At 42.2% G+C, this 18,770-nt stretch overlaps 1 protein-coding gene across 1 annotated transcript in view; it reads right to left on the bottom strand.

Annotated features, from left to right (window-relative positions):
* Positions 1-3,192: 3,192 nt before the first annotated feature.
* LOC109394445 (epidermal retinol dehydrogenase 2-like) overlaps positions 3,193-18,770 on the bottom strand; it is a 31,935-nt gene continuing 16,357 nt past the window's right edge. Inside the window, exons 2-7 of the mRNA XM_019664523.1 lie at positions 16,002-16,348; positions 11,474-11,605; positions 9,118-9,217; positions 6,904-7,048; positions 6,123-6,248; positions 3,193-3,625 (exon numbers count right to left, since the gene is read on the bottom strand). Coding sequence (XP_019520068.1) covers positions 3,532-3,625; positions 6,123-6,248; positions 6,904-7,048; positions 9,118-9,217; positions 11,474-11,605; positions 16,002-16,334 — 930 coding nt within the window. The 5' untranslated portion in view covers positions 16,335-16,348 and the 3' untranslated portion in view covers positions 3,193-3,531. The remainder of the gene's footprint in view (positions 3,626-6,122; positions 6,249-6,903; positions 7,049-9,117; positions 9,218-11,473; positions 11,606-16,001; positions 16,349-18,770) is intronic.

Here is an 18,770-nt window from a genome sequence, read left to right as displayed (position 1 = left end):
TTACTGCCAGGGAGGCATGGGGAATTTTGTCAAGTTTTTTTACTTTTATTAGTTTTAAGTTTCACATGGTCTTCAGTATGCTTATAGGACAGCTTGTGGTGGAGAGGTTGAGATTTGGGAGAGGGGACCTCTGAGGGGCCCTGGAACGTCCTAAGTGAAGGGCACAGGACCAACCTGAGCAGGTTCACTGCTTCCTCTGAGGCTGAGAAAAAGAAGGGAGGTGGAAGCAGAAATAAATGCCTTTGAAGGTATTGGTTTGGGGAACTGAGGCAGTTTATACTTTTTACCTTCACTTGTCTTGGTGAGGTAGGAGAGAAGGTTACCCTTGGGAAAGAGTAGATGACGGGACTGTGGTGGGCTTGAGAAGAAAGAAGGTCTGAAAGGCCCCATGAGCAAGAGGAAGTGGAGCCAAGGGGTGACAGCTCTACCTGGCTTCATGTGGAGGGTCAGTGTGATTTCAGCGGCAGCCTTTGTAAAACGCAATGATAAAGACCAACGTGAGGCAAACCAATGAAATCTTAGTTAGGCCTTGAAGCAATAAATGATGACGCTAAGCTAAGCTGTTTTACCTCTCTCGTCACTGCTTCGGTTAGAGCTGACCTACAGTAAGGATAGCCAGGTGCACATCTAGTGCACAGAAACAGGTGACAGAGCTTTTGCTGTCACCACCTACAAGCAGCCTTCCCCAAGGGACTAACGCCAATGACTGGTGCACTTGTTATTGGTTTCCAATTTGATACCAAGCTTATGAAAAAAAAACCCAAAAGGGAATCAAAACCACAGGCTCTCCTCAATGGCACCGTTGTAGCCTGTTCACTGACAGCAAAGGGCAACTATTCAGCAACTTAGAAGGAAAGTGAGTGGGGATCTTTGGATAAACCCAAAATAGGCCACTAGACTAGAAATGTTGAAGGTGTCTAGACCACCATATTATTTCTTCACACAGCCATGCTGCATGGGACATCTTGCCTCACATCAGCTTGTTTGGTAGCCCAAATTCTGTCATTGTTTTTCTCAAGTGCTGACTCTCAGAGGTTGGAATTAGTTTTGTATTTTTTTTTTAGATGTCTCTAATTCAATCTACCTGCAAGATTCTAAATGATTTTATTTGCAAGAGCCAGACCTGTCTATGCCCATCCAGGGAGAAAAGGCCATGTGAAGACACAGTGAGAAGAGGGCCATCTGCAAGCCAGGAAGAGAGCTCTCGCCAGAAACTGAATCAGCTGGCACCTTGCTCTTGGACTTCCTTCCACCAGAACTGTGAGAAGATAAATTTCTGTTGTTTAAGCCACCCAGTGTGTGGTAATGGCAGCCCGAGCTGTAATAGCATCACAATTTAAAAACCAACCAACCAAGGAAGAGCATGGTTACCCATTTTTACCCAGCCAGACTCCTTCTAATACCAAGAATTCTTCTTAGTTCTTGAGCAGCAAGGTGACTACAGGACGCTACAGGATGTCATCCCAGAGGGTAGAGTGCCTGATCCTGGCACACAGCCCTTGTCCTTTAGCCTTGTATTTCTTAAGGCTTGGTTAGGTATTGGGGTCTTGATCATGGTGTCATTAGGGTTAAATTTCAGATGGAAACTTGCATAAAACACATGCTGAGAACATTTGCTCCCCAGTGGTATTAAATCACCTTGTTATTTATTACCCTCTAGAATCCTCTAATTTACATGTGGTCTCTTCTCATATGAGTACTTCAAGTAAATCTGAATTTGTTTATACAATTTTATGGGTACTGTAAAACCACAATGGAATTTCAGGCCTTTGTAGTAGTCCAGCCAAGATGGTCTCCAATTAGAAATAATTGCTGTTAATGCTGTTATGATGTGGTGGATGCCCACTACACCCCAGACCTTTGTTCTACTAAATCCTCTGAGAGCCTCTTCTTTATTCTTCAACTAAATAGACAGGCCCCTAGAATATACGCTTTTTGAATTGCAATATAGGAGCAATATTGTGCCTCTCTCTTAATTAACCTTGTTAACCAAGGATTTGGAACATCAGTTGGTTAGTCTAAGAGGGCCTTTTGATCCTCTCAGTACACATCTACAGTTGAGTAGGATGTCACTCTAGTGAAATAAAGCACACTTTATTCTTTGGCATACACCAAATAGCTTTATTATTCGTTGAGGAATGATGTAATATTCTTGTTTAATGAAATAATGTGTGTAAAGTGCTTAGCTTCGTGCCAGGCACAATAAATATTAGCTATCGTTTTTATCATAAATTTTTAGAAAAGGCTTTCTGAATGGAAAGGAAATACAGGGGCAGAGTTGTCAGAATCATGCAGACAGCTCAGTATAAATCAGTCCACAGTGGATTCCAGATACCACTTCCTGTTGCTCTTCTAAGAGCAACTTACCTCCAACATATTAAAATCCTTTTGTTCTGACTCTCACAGTGTCTTCCAAGGTACCTCTCTTCCCTTTCTGCTCACCACACAAAAGAAGGTAAGAGACAAACAATGCTGTTTTTTTTTGCAAGGCAGGTGGCCCCTCTGGCCTGGGAAGGAGTTCCAGGGGATGGTAATTAACACATTTTCCTTAATCTTTCTTTTATGGTCAATCTCCAAAGCATGAAAGAGGTTGGCCAGTTGATTAAACTGTAAGAATACAATCGATCTGAAATGAAGGCAGCACTGATGAATACAAATGAATAAAATTGCCCATCCTGTGGAAAAACACCTCAACATAAATCCCAACTTGAAATACTAATATAACACTTGAAATTAACCACATGAACATTTTCTGGATTAATAGACAGCAGTTCATCTAATTCAGCAGAACGTCATTTTCAGAGTAAGAAGCCACCATTCTTTGATCTCTTCTAGGAAAAAAATGTGATCCTATTTCGAGTTTGTTCTCGGGTCACTGCCTACTAGGATCATTCTGGAATAGACAGGAAGGATCCCTGACACAGTGGCCCCTGATGTACCTGCAGCTGGATTGGCACTTAGTCTGTAGTATCCAGGGCATGTAGAAGTAAGCATTTATGTGGTTGCATTGGAAAGAAGGGCTTGTGAGGCTGGCCTTTTCTATGCCAGGTGGCAGAGGTTCAAAAAGGTCAAGGCTGAGAGCAAGGTGGTAGGAAATCCAGAGCTCTGTGTCCTCTGGAAGGAGGGCATTCCAGCTGAACAGGCATCCAGTTCTTCAGCCGTCCCGCCCCTCCCCCCACCCCCACTCCCCAGTGCAGGCTCCAGCACAGCTAACTGCTCCATTTCAGCCACCTTCCCAGTGACCAGAGCAAAAGGCAGATCATGAGAGAAGATTCTGTCTCTCTCAACTCTGTTGCAAGCAGAGATGATAAAAACGGGCTGCTTTTATTAATTAAAAAAACAACAACAACTCAACAAAAATCAGACAGCAACATAATTTTCAAAAGTATTGATTGAAAATACTAATCCAGATAGCAGAATAAGAAGGTACTTGTAGTCTCCAGATATATTCTATCAGACAAAAATCCTTTTCCTTAAAATAAGCAGTATACAACGTTGGGTAGCAGATGAAATCAACCATAGAGTTGGTCTTTAGCTCTTCTTCTTTTGGCCAACGAAGCCATCCATTACCTTGAAGGTACCCATATATTCAGCCAAGAGCAGTGCCATCTTGAGGGGCAGGACACTAAAGAGAACAGAAGAGTCAACTTCCTTGGTTATCATTCATGAAAGCATCTTTACCAGCTCAGCTGAAAAGCACTGTCACCGACTTGTTGCAGATGAAGTCATTCACACATGCACACACTAACGTGCATGTCTCAGGGTCAGCGGGGCTCGTCCCCTATGTGGGAGGACACTGGCCCAGGGTCTCTATATCCCTCCTTGCTTTATTTATGTCACTCAACTCACTTCTCATGTCCTTTTCCAAAGCTTCACTACACCACTATGTAATGACTAATAGGAAGCAGGGAAGTCTTGTGGAGTTGGATGAGCCTGGCTTAAAGCCTAGCTCTGTCATTTACAATGTCATCTCACGCAAGTTAATTAGCTCGTGAGTGTCAGTTTCTTCCAGTGTAAAATGCGGTCATCAATCTTTCTTTCTGGGACTACTGTAAGGATTAGATGCAGTAGCTCTTCAGGTCTTTGGCAAGATCCAACTAAAACTGTTCATCTTCTTCACCCCCAGTTACCCCTCCCGACAGAGCACTCTGAACCCTTTGATCCTGACGTTCATGGTGTAGAGTAAGGAGACATAGTAAACAGAGCAGGCAAATAAACCTGAGACTTGTCCTAAGGGTGGGGTAAAGAAAAGGACCCCGTGTTCGCTGCCCTTCTAGGGCACCCCAAGATATCCAGGTGGTTTCTGCCCTCCCCAGCTTCAGGTCTCTCATAAATATGACCTTCTCCATGAGACCTCCCCTGATCACCATACTGAAAACTAAATTTCAACTTGCACCCCTCCTCTACTTCTCACTCTGGGATTTCCTTTTTTCTGCTTTACATTTCTTTGTAGCACTTATGACCACTTAGGATAACTTTTCTTTTACTTTATTATTATTTTTTGTTTGTTTGTTCCCTGCCCCCTGCCCCTCAGGAAGGTAATTTCCATGAGGGCAGGAACTCTTGTCTTGCTTGTTCTTTACTATAAACCCTGATCCTAGGATGGTCAGCAATGCATGGCACACACTTGGGACTCTCTAATGTTTGCTGAGTGAATATCTGAAGGAGAGTGTTTTGTGCTCCCCGTCACTGAACTTCTTCATGTTTCCAAAACCTTCTTAGGAACTATGTAGATCTTACCCTGTCTGGGGCCCAGAACTAATATCCTATAACAGTAAATACAATTGCTACAAATAATTTAAAAATTAGAAAAATTATATCTCATGTTTTTTACAATTGGCATTCCTATCCTATAAACCACTGTTAGGCAAGAGTTGCCACTGTACTATGAACACACACTACCCAAGAAACAGTGCATTACATTCACTCATTTACAAACTGTAACAAGCATTGACTTCTACATTGCAAATGAGGAAATTGGGCACAAAGAAAACAGGTCATGCTCAGAGTCACAGAATTAGTAAACAGCAGGATTAAAACCCTAGATTTCAAACTCTTTGTCAGAAACCCTTTGCCCTGCCCCACATGGCCTCAGTCAGCTGTATCAATCAGCATTCCTGTGCTAGGTGAAGCCCGGCAAAGTGAAGGGATGTAAGAATGCTCTTGGTTCATTGCACAAAATAGATACAACTAGGTAAAGAGAAAGGACATTTGCTTATGCAGGAAAGGCAATGGCTTCTAGCCATGCTGTGGACATGAGGCATGAGATCTATATTCAAACTGAAGAATTTTTGTTGTCAAGGGGAATGAAATTACTCGCAGTGCTAGAAGGCAAAGCTAGAACCAATGGAAGTTAAAACAAGACAGATTTCAACTCAGCAGAGGGGAGTGGTTCAATAATGGAATGTGCTTCCTTGCAAAGCAGAAACCCATATGAGTGGGAAGTATAACTAGATGACCTGTTACAGTCTAGAAAATGAACTGAGACAGTGGGAATTGGCAGGTGCTTCAGCAATTTGGCATTGCCACTCCAGTAACTGGGTCAAATGTTCATAAACAGCAGCTGACGTGTCTCTGCATAGAAACCCAACAGAGACCAGAGAGGGATGGGCGAAGATGCTCTCTTTGTTTTTCAAAGGGAAACCTTTTCAGTTTCCCCACCCCAAGTTCTTTAACCATCTTATAGCTCAAGTTTATCCTCCGTTGCAAGTTTTACCCATTCCTCAAATTCCTGAAATATTTAGCTTGCTGTCTGGCCCTGTACTCAAGGAAGCATGGACACAATAGCTATTCTAACAGTGATTATTCTATGCTGAGCACATGAAAAAGCACCCTCCTAAAAAAAAAAAAATCATTTCCATTTGTCCACAGGTCATTCAGTAAATCCACTAATTTTGGACAATAATGCCCAAAATACTAAGATGGCTAGAAGGAACCAACTCCATTTTGCAGGCCCCTGGGAGGCACTGCAACTATGCAAATTTGAGATTGTGTCAGCAGGTGGGCACAAGGAAGGGATCAAAATTCATTCACTTATCAGATATTTGTTTTGGCTTCTCCTAGGATTTGGAATAAGTTGTCAATTGGCACATTAGAGAAATAATAGAAGCTGATATTGTTACCTTTTTAAAAACACCATGATGTATATAAACCTTGGCATATACAGGTACAATTTTTCTTGTAGGATAGCATCAACTATTTTTCTGACTGCATATTCTGGTTCCAGAATTGGTAACAGAGAAGGACAACTAGGAGGTTAAAAAAAAATTAAGACATTAATAAAAACAGTTCTTACAAATTAGGAATAAAAGATGTTGTAAGACATTATCATCCATTTGCTTCGTCCCCTTCCAGATTTGATCTATTTCTATATTTATTCCCTTATTATCAACATAGTAATAACTAGAATTTAAAATGGAAAATGATGACTCTAATGGATACACTGACGTTACAATATGCATATTTATGTGAAACAATATAAACAAATGGTCTAAATATTGTAAAGCAAGTCTTTCAAAACTGACTGACTGCCATCTCCATGTCCTGTAGAATTGGGCACTTGTGTCCCTTCAATGATTTCCAGTTCTTCTGTGGGATCCGGGATGAGGGGAGAAAGAAACTGGGTGGCAGAAAAGGAATATTACGAGGAGCCGGAGGAGCAGACCAGGCTGCAGGGTGGGGATCAGTGGGACACAGTCTTTGTAAACCATTCCCATTACACTCAATATCTTAAACATAAACACATTTGAGTAAAGAAGAAATTCTGAAATCATTTATAAATCATGCTAAATCCTAGAAAAACGTCCTTTTAAACAACTTTAAAAAAACAGATAGAACAAAATATAATAGATGCCCAATCATTTAAAAAAATGTAGCTCCTTTGAAATCAAAGAACATACTTACCTGGTAGTACAACCTTCAAACATTCCAGTTTTTATAAAAAACGGGCACACAATGGTGGTTTTGATCCCCCTTTTTTTCTGGACAAATGTTTCTACAAATACAGATTCAGCAAATCCAAAAGCTGCAAATTTACTTGCACAATAATCTGAAAAAGACAAACAACACGAATGTATATTCTGAAGTTTCAAAAAGGGTATTACATGAAGGTTTCCTTGTAACACTAATACCAACAGAGAGGGACGACAATTTCAGAGTTCTTCTTTTGTATGATCTTGGTCTACTCCTCCGGGAGGAAGTGAGGAGTGATTGGAAAGGTCAGTCACATAAAGGTCAGTTGACAACAACCACGCAGACGTTAGGAGAAGCAGCGCTGTGGGAAACGTCCTGTAGGTCACACTGCTAGACTACACCGACGTTAACGGACATTAATGGACCAGACACTGTGCTAGCTGTTAAGAGGGCATTAGGTGTGTGTCCAGTCCCTGTCTCAAAGAACTTCAACCCAATAGGGGCAGGAAAACACAAAAAAGAGGAAATGAAACAATAAGTGATGTTCAGGAGTAGAGGCAAGAGAGGGCAGTGTGGATCATGATACTCAGATCAAGTTTTCTTCCAACTATTGCTCTTTTTTCTACTTCCAGAAGAAAAACAAAGGATTCTGTAGCTTCAACCTCAACTTCTTAAATATCTTGAAAAATGCAGAAAGTGGCATTTATGTCAGCTTTGAACTTTTTGTCTTCAATCACACTCACTTCAAGTAAACATCTGAATATTCAATTTGCTGAAGAGTTTGGAGTAGGACAAGCGTTTCGGTGGACTTCTACTTGCCTTTGCTCTCACAGTCAAAAGAGGTATACTTACTTGCTCTGTCTCAACAGAGAGGCAGCTACTACAACTGGCAAGAACTGGGCTACAGGTGCCAGGTGTGGGGCTATCAGGCCCTGCTGCTGCCCAGACAGCGGGTAAGATGATAGAGGCAGGGAGGGGAGGAGTCCTGAGCAGCTTCTGGGATCCTGTGTCATTTGGTATAAATGCAGCTCCTGAGCCCCTCAACCCCCGAGATTAGGATGAGCAGATATGGCCCAGGACCAGGAAATCTGCATCCCAAAAAGCACCCTCGGGTGTTTCTGATGCAGGGGAGCCAAGATCCACATTGTGGGAATTACCAAAGGCTTACACTTGTTTCTAAGGTGAGCTGGGGGTGGGGGAGAGTCTACTGTGTCAGGAAAAGGATTAACAGGAGCTATAAGTACACATGTTTTATTCCAAAGTTCCATGATTTATCAGACAGATGAGAGGGGTAATAATACTTGATGAATTAATTCTAAGAAGGATAGAGGAAAGGAAGTCCAGGGTACAAGGAGATAGGCTAATCATATTTTGGGTGACTGGTGGTTCTGAAAAACCTATCCGAAATGGACTGTGCTTAGACTAGGGTTGTGAATCGTGAACTGTGCTGCTCAGCTGAGAAGCATTAGGAAGTGCCCAATCAGCAAACTGGCCAATGTTGTCCAAGTGTCACAGCTAGGGTTTCTGATGCATGAGTCCCAGGGATCTGTGTAAGCCAGTGCAGGGGACGTGCTCCAGGGGATGCCTGGTAGGGAAAGACAAGATTTTGGCTCCTCTTAGAGCCAGTTCCCGAGTCGGGCCGCCAGCACCAAGGATCTTGATGCATCTCTTTGTCCTCTCCCCATGCTAATGTCAAGTCAGTTGCACAGGAGATTGAAATGACACCCACTTCCTGCAGGTCTTCCAACCAGTGGAAAAGCAAAGGGGTGAGGTGTAGGTTTCTTGGGGTCGAGAAATTTCCTCCAAACTGACAGCAGGGGGAGACCACTGAATGGAAACTTCAGAAGGCAGAGTGGTCTTCCTTACCCTTCTGACAATCATGCCAGGTGAATTTGGGGGGTTGGTAACTATGTTAATCACTTGTGTAAAAACATTTATCAGCAAGGTCTCTTTTTCTTTTTTTAAACCCAAGGGATTGCATAAGACCTAATGATTCCAAAGTGCATACAGTTCAGTTTCGAGTAAGTATATCTGATGGGCAGTTTTGGTGCACAGTGAAGTTCTCAACCACTTCCCTTATTGAATATATTTCTGAATTTATTTCTTTTATTATTAATGCATCAAGTCAATGCTCATTACTCAGAGGTATTACATAAGTTAAAATTAGAAAAATTGTGCAAGTGTGAAGTATTCCATTTCTCTTACCTGCCAGCCCATTTACTCCAATTAATCCAGCTGAACTTGAAATGCAAACTAAGTGTCCATGGTCATTAGCGATCATAGCAGGTAGAAAGGCTTTATAAGTCTAAGAAGAGCAAAGTAAACATTTTAACATTTCATACCACATTTTATACTTTTTCTGATGTTTATATGGTCATTATAATAATTAAAAACCACTTTTTAAACTCATAAAAAATACCTGAAGGCATTTTAAAAACTTAAACATCTGGAAAATAACCATCTTAACTTGTTTAACCTATGAAACCAGTATTTTTCTGATGGCAATTCCAATATTATTAAAATTATTTATTCAGACTTACATTTTGCTCGTATTTGCCTTTTAAAAACACAGTATTAAGACAATAATTGAAGCAATAAAGGAAAATCTTAGCCGTGGCAGCCACAATCCAGAGAGGAAAGGATATGATTATTTAGATTTAAATTGCCTCTCCCACGCCCTTGGCTCATACTTGAATTTCAGATTTTTCTGAACATTGTTCAGAGGACATGCTGCTGTTGGCTTCACTTTGAAACTATTGCTCTGTTTTTAAATTTATCTCTACTTCTTTGAATAATGGTTTCTTATTTTTATTCCATGTCATAAAAGAGACTATCTGTTTGAAAGGGGATATATGCTGTGTCTGTGGACTACGGAATACCTTCACCTTTGATGTGGGACCTGGAGAAAGAAGGTAAATGAAAAGCAATGAGCTTTGGGAGATGTATTCTGTAACAAAGAAATAATTAACCAAATATGAATCACTGCATGTTTATATGTCATATATTTGTATTTCATATTTATTTTCTAATAGGGATAAATATGAGAAAAGGGATCTCTTATAAAGGTCAAACAACCTTTGTCTATATCACAATGAGTTTCAAAGAGAAACTAATATGTAGAGAGAGGTGGAATATCAAAACAAGCAAAGCACACAGCAAATGAAAAGCACCCTGAGTTCAGATGGTCTGTGATGCATTGCTGTGCTTCTCCTTGGAGGCACGTGCCTTGGGAGCCTGGTCACAATGTGTTCTCTGACCCTCTTGCAATTAAGTGCCTTACTCTGTGCAGGCACTCACGAGCGTACTCGGACTTGCACAGCAAGAGTGTACAGAGTGACAGCACATGAGGGGAAGGCAGGGGCCGCATTTTGGGAACTAGAAGAAGAGAGAGAGAAAGAAAAGAGAGAGGAGATCGTGGAAGAGACCAGAGAAAGCAGACAGGTGACAAAAGAGCATGAAAACCACAGGAGTGGAGACTTTTAAGGAGATTGTATCTCTATCTGCATTCTGACCACATAGTCTAACTTCATTCTAATGAAAGAGAGGGGAATTTGGGACAAGACAACAGAAATCATTTGCAGCAGTTCCTGAAAGAACATGGTGGCCACTTAGTTCTGAATTTTCCATCCTTCTGAAAACTAAAGAGAACATCAAGAATACCACCAGCACCATTGTAGGTTTGGTGAAACTAGGGGACAGAAGGCCTTCAAATTCCAAGTAATATTTGAAGACTGCCAAAGGAGAGTTGGGCGGGGAGTCCACGTGGAAAGGTGTGAGCAGAATGGAGGGGATCTCAGAAATCTCCAGCAAATACGTACTCCCTCCCACAAGGAGACAGCTGGCCCAGGAAAGGATGCGCTGTGAGCAGGACAGGAACCAAATGGGCTCAAGAGCTGGGAGAGGAAGATTGAGGGAATATGCAATGTGTGGGGAGGCCTGATGTGACTGGTCTAAGCAACTGCCAGGAAAATGCAACTTCTGAAAGTGGGCAGAACACCTTGGAAGTCAGGGGCCATGTCCCTTAATGTCCACAGCACGTTGTCACCAGGGCTACTGGTTGAAACCCTCCTCTCCTTGGTCAGGTGACTGGATGTTTCGTTTTGCCCAGAGCAGAGCTGATTAATGCTTTCTTATTCTATTAATAACATCCCTTTCACTTAACCAAAGTTCCAGCTTAGTCAAATGATACGGTCACCCTGGCCATGTCTAAGTGCTGTCACTTGCTATGTAGACTTGGGCAATTCTTTCAACTTCTGTGATCCCTTATCTTGCTGAACTGTTTTAAGGATTATACCTGAGGTATGTAGGATAGTGTCTACCAAACAAGAAGGGTAGTACCACCGTGAGGACAGTGTGTCTTTATAGGATTCCCTGAACAGAGGCTCTGGGAGGTGTGGGTAATGTTGGAACAGGAGGGGATGACTGGGTAGACCAGGGCAACTCTAAACCTGAGAAGTCTGTGCTTTATTTAGAGGCTAATAACATTGTAAGAGAACAAGAGGAAGGTACTTTGAAATGTCAGAGTAGCTTCATATTTATTATGAGAAAAAAAAATAATTACCCATAAATGTGCTTTGAAATTCACATCGAAAGACTTTTCCATCAGCTCATCTGGGCAGTCGAGGAACTTTTTGCCTGTTACGATGCCGGCATTATTGATTAGGATGGAAACATCACCAACTTCCCTTTTAACCTGAATTGAGTAACAAGAGCAACACCACGAATGTAGTCATTCCTTATATGATCCAGGTTTAATTTCCCCCCAGTTTTATATGCCTCTTTTCCTTGTTAACTCAGATTGAGTTTATGCAGTCTGAAAACAAGAATGTTTTATTTCCTTTGCTGAGCTTACAGCGCATCAGAGATCCAAGTCTGATTGATGCTCTTCTTCTCATTTCTTCCACTCTTCTTATGATGGTTCCAACATCCAATATTGCTTTACTTCTACAGTTAGAGCTATTCTTATGCTCAGTGATTAGTAACTTTGTTCTATGCTCTAAGTAGCATATAATTTTAATCAATGTGATGGGACATACGCCATGATAGCCATGTCATATAAATCAAGACCTAGCACTCATACAGATGGGGTAGAATAGGGAGCGAATGGAGGAATTGTGATGTTCATATCCATGCTTTAAACATGCCATGCAGCTCAGAACCTGCCTGTCCTGTTTTCATCAACAGGCTGTTTTCCTTCTCCCTCCCACAAACTATTTAGGCAAAAGATCTGTGAAGGGAGGATCAGAGTAGGCCCTGTTTCCTGCTGTAACTCTGGCCAGAACTCAATAAAATTTAAGAAATAAAAATTCTGGGTGTGACATTGGAGTCTTCCCCTTACAGCAAATCTTCAGTGTGTAATCCTGGCTCTTAAGTCAGAAATGAGCACAGGGTTTTCCAGGACTGACATAGGAGATGGTGCTGTCTCTTTGCTCCTCTTTGTGTTTTAAACTTCATTACTGTAATTTGTATCACACAGCAGGGGACCTGCTGTCTCTAAAATCAGAGAGAACCGCTGGTTGCAGTTGCCATGTGCTGCACAGGAGACTCACAGCAGTACCACTGACGTGTGTGTGTGTGTGTGTGTGTGTGTGCGCGCGCGCGCACACACACGCATGCGTGTACATAAGTGCATACATCTGCCTGTATGGATGGTCTAGTTTTGTGCAGGAGAGGATGTACTAATGAAGCCATGTGAAAGCTGCCATCTTTCTCATCTGCTGTTGTAGAAGGCCTGTGTCCCAGCAATGAGGGGGACGTGTATTAGGTATTTACTAGCCAATTAGATCTCTAGACCAGGGTAAATTTAGCATGACACAGAGTAAGGAAAACTCACATTCCATGGTAGAGTTTTCAGATAAAAGCACTGGAAACAATCTAACTCTTATTTGGAGAGTGGCCAAAATATATAGTCACATCCAAGTTGAACGGCTGTCAAGGCTAGAAACAGCTAGGTAAGTCCTACCTGAGGCAGAATTAAAAGCTGGATAGCAGAGTGGGCTGGAAGAGCGCACTAGCATTAGAGGCTGATGTCCTAGTGCAAAGTCAGGGAGGCAAAGCTAGAAGCTACGTCTAAGAAATAAACAGGGACATGTGTTCCACCGCCACCTCTCATATGGATAAAGCATGTTGTCATACGCTTGATAAGATACACACCAGACTTTAATTTTAAAGTAGGCACGTAGGGTTTTATTATCCATGGCTTGCATCTTTGCAGCACATAAAAATTATATCTTTATGGATCATACTTTAAACATACCAGACTAAGCATTTGTGACAGGATTTTTCATGTGAATAATCTTCTTTATTTATCTATTTCATATATAGGGTTACCTTTTTTTTTTTTTTTAAGGATTATCTTGACCCAAAGTCTACTTTTTTCCTTTAAATTCAGCCTCTGCTACATTAGGGAGGAAAGGGGTCAGATTTCACTGTGATTTCACTACTATTTAACTATTGCTGACCAATGATAACACAACAGAACGCTCATCCTGGGATGAGAGTAAGCTTGTTGGTATTGTGTTGTTTTATAAGGGACCCAAAGGTAACATCTAAGGGAGAACGCAACAGATTTCAGTTTTTAACTAGCTCTCTTTTCTTTCTTTTTCCCCCCTTGCATTCATTATTCTTCTTGTAAGACTGTGGCAACAGTCTGTTCAGCCCTGGATGGCAACTCTAGGAAGACTGACACAAGCTGTGCCCACCTGTCGGCAGGGATGTCTCTGTGAACATCCACGCTCCGACAACAGCATCTGTAGGAGCACCTTGCCTGTCAGCATCTAACTGCACACTGCCCAAGATGGCGGATTTGAATTTCCCAGGCACTACTTATTTGTCAGAGTGGGAAACAGGGAAAAGTCTGCTTCTACCAGCGACCGGTTTAAAAGATGAAACAATCCTGAAGTTTGACTTTAGACATCAGGAATCAGTCATAAATCTTAAGACATCTTCACAGGTGCTACAAATACAGGCATATCTCATTTCATTGTGCTTTGCTTTATTGCGCTTTACAGGTATTGCATTGTTGACAAATAAGGCAAGACTCTTCAGCAGCAAACCGATGTTGCCCTGCTTTACGGCTTGTTTTACTGCAGTTGTCTTGGACTGAACCTGCAATACTTCTGAGTATTCCTGTAATAAGGGTTTCTTGTTTTGTTTTGTTTTGTTTTCTGTTGAACCAATGCAGTCAAATAGATGTAGACCAAACAAAATCAATTCTGATTTGGCTTGTCTAAGGAATCACAGTCTTTAAATATATAGTTAGGACATTTCAACATGCCACATCAAGAATAAGTGACAATTACATTGCTCCAGTCTGGTCTTGTGTTTATTCGAAATGACCTCTCATCCAGGATGCCAGGTATCAAAGCTGGACTTTCAGGGCTAAGCTGTGATCTAAAAACACAAGCTTTCAAGGTTATTGGGGTCTCAGTGGAGATTAAATACTGTCATACCGCTCTGACAATTTTTACCTTGATCACTCCTTTATGGGATACTTCTTAAAATGTCTCTGGTACCTTCCTCTCTATCCAGAATAAGTGGAAATGTTGGGTTTATAAGAGTGGAGAGTAGCATGCTTTCCCTGAATTCAGAGGAGCATATAATTAATTCTTTCCAAGACCTAGAAGTAAGGAAAGCTGAATAATGGACTAGTAATAGGCCATGTTTGACCATTTCTGAAGCTGAGCATCTTGGGCAGAACTAAATCATGGATATGGGGAAGAGGCAAGTAATTATTTATGGAGCACCTCATATTACCTTGCTTAGTATCTGATGGTGTTAAGTGTTTGAATATGAGCTAGTTATTGTTTAAAGTGGCCAGAGACATTGTCTGTAGTCAGTGTAAGTCAATATGCCAGGTGATCGGTGTTTCAAGTACAAAGAGCTGAATTTGTGAGGTCGGCTACAGCAAAGACACAACTGCACTCTGCAGAGTGGTCCCAGTGTAAGTTCACGCTAGTTGGTCAGGTTTGATCTCCAGACTGTTCTGGATAGCCTGTGATTGGAGATGGTAGAACAGATGTGTAAAATATAAAGACAAACTTAAACAAACTTAAACAAATGCACCCGTCAATTACCTGCAAACTTTTCCACTAGGAAGTGAGGTGGGAAGTAGCAAGAGATTCAAGCTAGAGCCAAAAAGCTTTGCAAGAACTTTCCACCATGGTTGGGCTGCCTGTCGCAGGCTGGTCTGGTTCCTCCCTTCTCATTAAACGGGGGAACTCTGGGAGCCACAAAAACAGTGGCCTAGGAGAGTGATGTGTGGAGTCCTTGTGCCAATGTGAGGACAGAGAAATACTTATGCAGGAAAGGAGGCAGCCATCAGACAAGTATGTGCCTCTACGAACTAAGAAAATACTGACCACTGGCATCTTGGAGCTTCAGTTTCCTGAAAGCGTTCTTTATATGTGCATCTCTATCATCACCAAAGGAGCAACTGAGGTTAAGAGCCTTAAGGATGAATAAAATATTCTGATTTTCTTGTGACTACTTCAGTGAAATAGAGATTCAAATGAAAGGCATTGTTGTGGAGTGGAAATAACTGGATTTAAAATCAGACTAGATGCAGATTTGAATCCTGGCTTACTCATACAATAACTCTGGGACCCTAAGCAGATTATGTAATATCTCTGTGCCTCAGTTTCTTTATCCTCAAAGAAGGGTGCTATCACCTACCTCTCATACTGTGATAGGGGCCAGTATAGTTAGTATAGCAGGGTGGTTAGCAGGGTACTCCAGAGTGAACAAACTCCAGTCCCAGCTGTGGCTTTGCTACTTTTAGCGCTGCTTCTCAGGTAAGCTACTTACTTGCCCCAAGTCTCAGTTTCCTCGTCTGTGAAATGCAGATCATAATGAGCCTTACTTAATAGGATTAGGATATAATACACACAGGGTGCTTAGCATGGTGGATTACATACAGTGAGAACTCAAAAATCCTAATTCCCACTTCCTAATATTTTTTAAATTAAAGGGATGCTGAAGACAGACAAATCAGCACTGGGAAAGCCAAACAGATAAAGAGACTGAGATATGTAAAGCATTGACGTAGAGCTCTTACTACCCAAAGCAAACAGTAAGCACCCACGACTTACCTGATCAGCCACTGTATATACTTCTTCCTTTTGACTGCAGTCGCAGGTATAGGCATGAGCTCTTACCGCTCCAGCGTCCTGAGCCATCTTGCGCGTCTCCTCGTTCTCCTCCTTGTTGATATCCCAGAGGACAAGCACAGCTCCAAGGTGGGCAAATTTGAGGGCGAGGAGCCTCCCAAGTCCACTCCCAGCGCCTGTTATGAGTATGATTTCACCAGCAACATTCTTCCGTGGCTTTGGGATTAAGGTAAACACGATAGTCTCCAGAATGGTAAACACTGATTTTCCTAAGAAACTTAATAATTCCTTTGCTGAGCTCAGGCTGGGAGCCATATTCTGGCTGACACCTATAAAGAAAGACAGACTCGTGTAAAGACCTAGGTGTCCGTTCCCTCTGAATTTGCTTATTACATGGAGCTCACACTTTCTGAAATAATGAAAGAAACTGAGAAGAGTGATTTAAAGGTCTCTTCTGGTAGTGAACTCTGAACTTTGAAAGGGGAGCGGACCGATCTGGACCGTGTCTTGGCCAACTTTCATTCACAGCACCAAGCTCAAGCTTGGCACATATCTATCTGCATGACTGCTAAGCCACGTAGTGACAGAAATGTTCATGAACTGGAACCGTAACCACACATAAATTCAAAGGAGAAGTCCTTTATTTCTCACAGTTAACTTTTCTTCTGAATAATCACGAGTCCTATTGGCTGATTTTATGTTCAAAGTCTTGAACATATTGTAATGTTTATGATATAACTGCTAGGCCTCTGGTTTTATCTCCTTTTAGGTTTATGGTTTTTTATTTGCTCTGTTGTTCTTTAGTTTTGCATCACTATTTAAAATCCGAGATTCCAGAGAAAAGTATAAAATCCTATTTGCACAATGTATTTGAAAAGGAGTAACTAGACTTTCTAAACTTTTTCTGATGGATTCACTATCAGCTCCGGATACCCCTGCCCCAGCTCTGAGGCCCCCTGTGCCATATCGCTTACCACTCGGCCCTATGATTGTGGGACATGAGTGACAGACAGACCTGGATTCCTGTCCTGTCTTGCCCCTGCCTAGCTGTGCAACCTGGGGCAGGCTCCGTAGCCTCTCTGGGCTTCGGTCTCCTCATCTGCACTGGTCCTGTGGCATAGAGTGGTTTTGCAGATGAAATAAGAATGTATATCACATGCTTAACCACAATGCTGGCTCACAGTAAGTCCTTTATGAATGTTATTATGTTTCTCAGATTCACAGTGCTGCTTACCAAGAAGGCACTCAATAGGTTTGCTGAATGAAGAAAAGGCCTCCCCTTGGCAAGTCACTCACACTTCAGTGAGAATGAGTTTATAAGATGCTTTACTAACAAGCACCTGAGAAAGAAGAGAAGGTCTTATTTCCTCCAGGATAAGAAGACATGTTTCGCAGGGAGCATATTGTGCTGGGGTTGGGATGGTTCCCTGAATGGGGTATCCAATTGAGAGGCACAGAGGTGTTCTTCATTAAAGAACAGCAGGTCTTCACTTACTCTCAAGTTTGGCTGAGAACACACTAGTTACTATGAATGACTATGGGTGGATACATTCATCTACAGGAGGGTTTGGGGCATGGGCAGACCCTTAGGAAACTGTTGTTACCTAAACTGTTGTTTCTTGGCTTATTCTGCAGATGAGGCTGAAGATCAGAAAGAATACGTAGGTGGTTTATCCAAGGCCCTTGTGCTAGTTAGTGCAGGGCCAGGTGTTCATTTATCATGTTTATTGAACAGTAACGCTGTGCAGGTATGATGCTGAGCACTGGGGCTGAGGGGATTGGTAGCCTCCCATATTCTCTGGCCTGGTGAGCTAAGGGTCTATTTGAAGATATAGATATTAAATACATCACTACAAGCCATAGTATTATAAAGAAAAGTGTAGGGAACTATAGAGAGTAAACGGGTGATCTGATTTAGATTGGGGTCAAGGTAGGAAGCAACCAGAGAGATTTGCTGGGAAGGGACATTTGAGTGGAAATCCAAATGATGAATGGTAAGAGGTACAGGAATCCGGGAGTAGCTTGCCCAGCAGAGGGACAGAAGAGTTTGAACCTCGAGGTAGCTTAGACCTGTGCGTCGAGGACTGTCCAGGGACTAAGAATGCTGGTGGTGGGTGGCGTGGACGTTCTGGTCAAACAAAGTGTGTTTTCTGCGGAGGAGCACTGGGTTTCACCATGCTTCGCATGAAACAGCCCTCAAACTTTCTGGTATTTTTGCTCGAATTTATTTTCACAGAGTAGCAGCTTTTGGATTTGACTGGACCTCCCAGGGCCTGCAGGACTTGGAAAGAAGGTGCCTTGAAGGGTGAACAGTGGTCATCAGACTCTCATTTTAAACACACAGTCAGGAGGGACAAGGATGAGAGTCAGACTTCCCACAGTAATGTGACACCTTCCCCAGGCCTGGGCACTGCCAACACTCCTATGAGAAAGACTACACCAAGCCACCAATGTCCCTTTTCAGGCACACCTCTGTGTAAGTCCAGGCCAGAAGGACCAAAGTTTATTTCTCATAATGCAGGTGACTAGGAGTCTCCCCACTGACTTGGGTGACATCAAAGTTCTGAATTGTAGGGGTTCTAGATGTCAGTACTCTACTCTCTCAATGCGGGCATGATGCAAAATGGAGAATAGGTCCATTGTTTATCCCTGTCATGGCAGAGGCTTACTAGGTTTTTAAGAGTGTGGCATCCTGAGGTCTCCCTCATCTGGGGTTTAGGGTGTCTGTTGGGGACCTGCACAGGTATTGAG

This window comes from Hipposideros armiger, unplaced genomic scaffold, assembly GCF_001890085.2.
Source record: "Hipposideros armiger isolate ML-2016 unplaced genomic scaffold, ASM189008v1 scaffold_425, whole genome shotgun sequence".
Lineage (NCBI taxonomy): Eukaryota > Metazoa > Chordata > Mammalia > Chiroptera > Hipposideridae > Hipposideros > Hipposideros armiger.
Note: the sequence above shows the minus strand (reverse complement) of the source record. Positions and strands in the feature narration are given on the sequence as shown.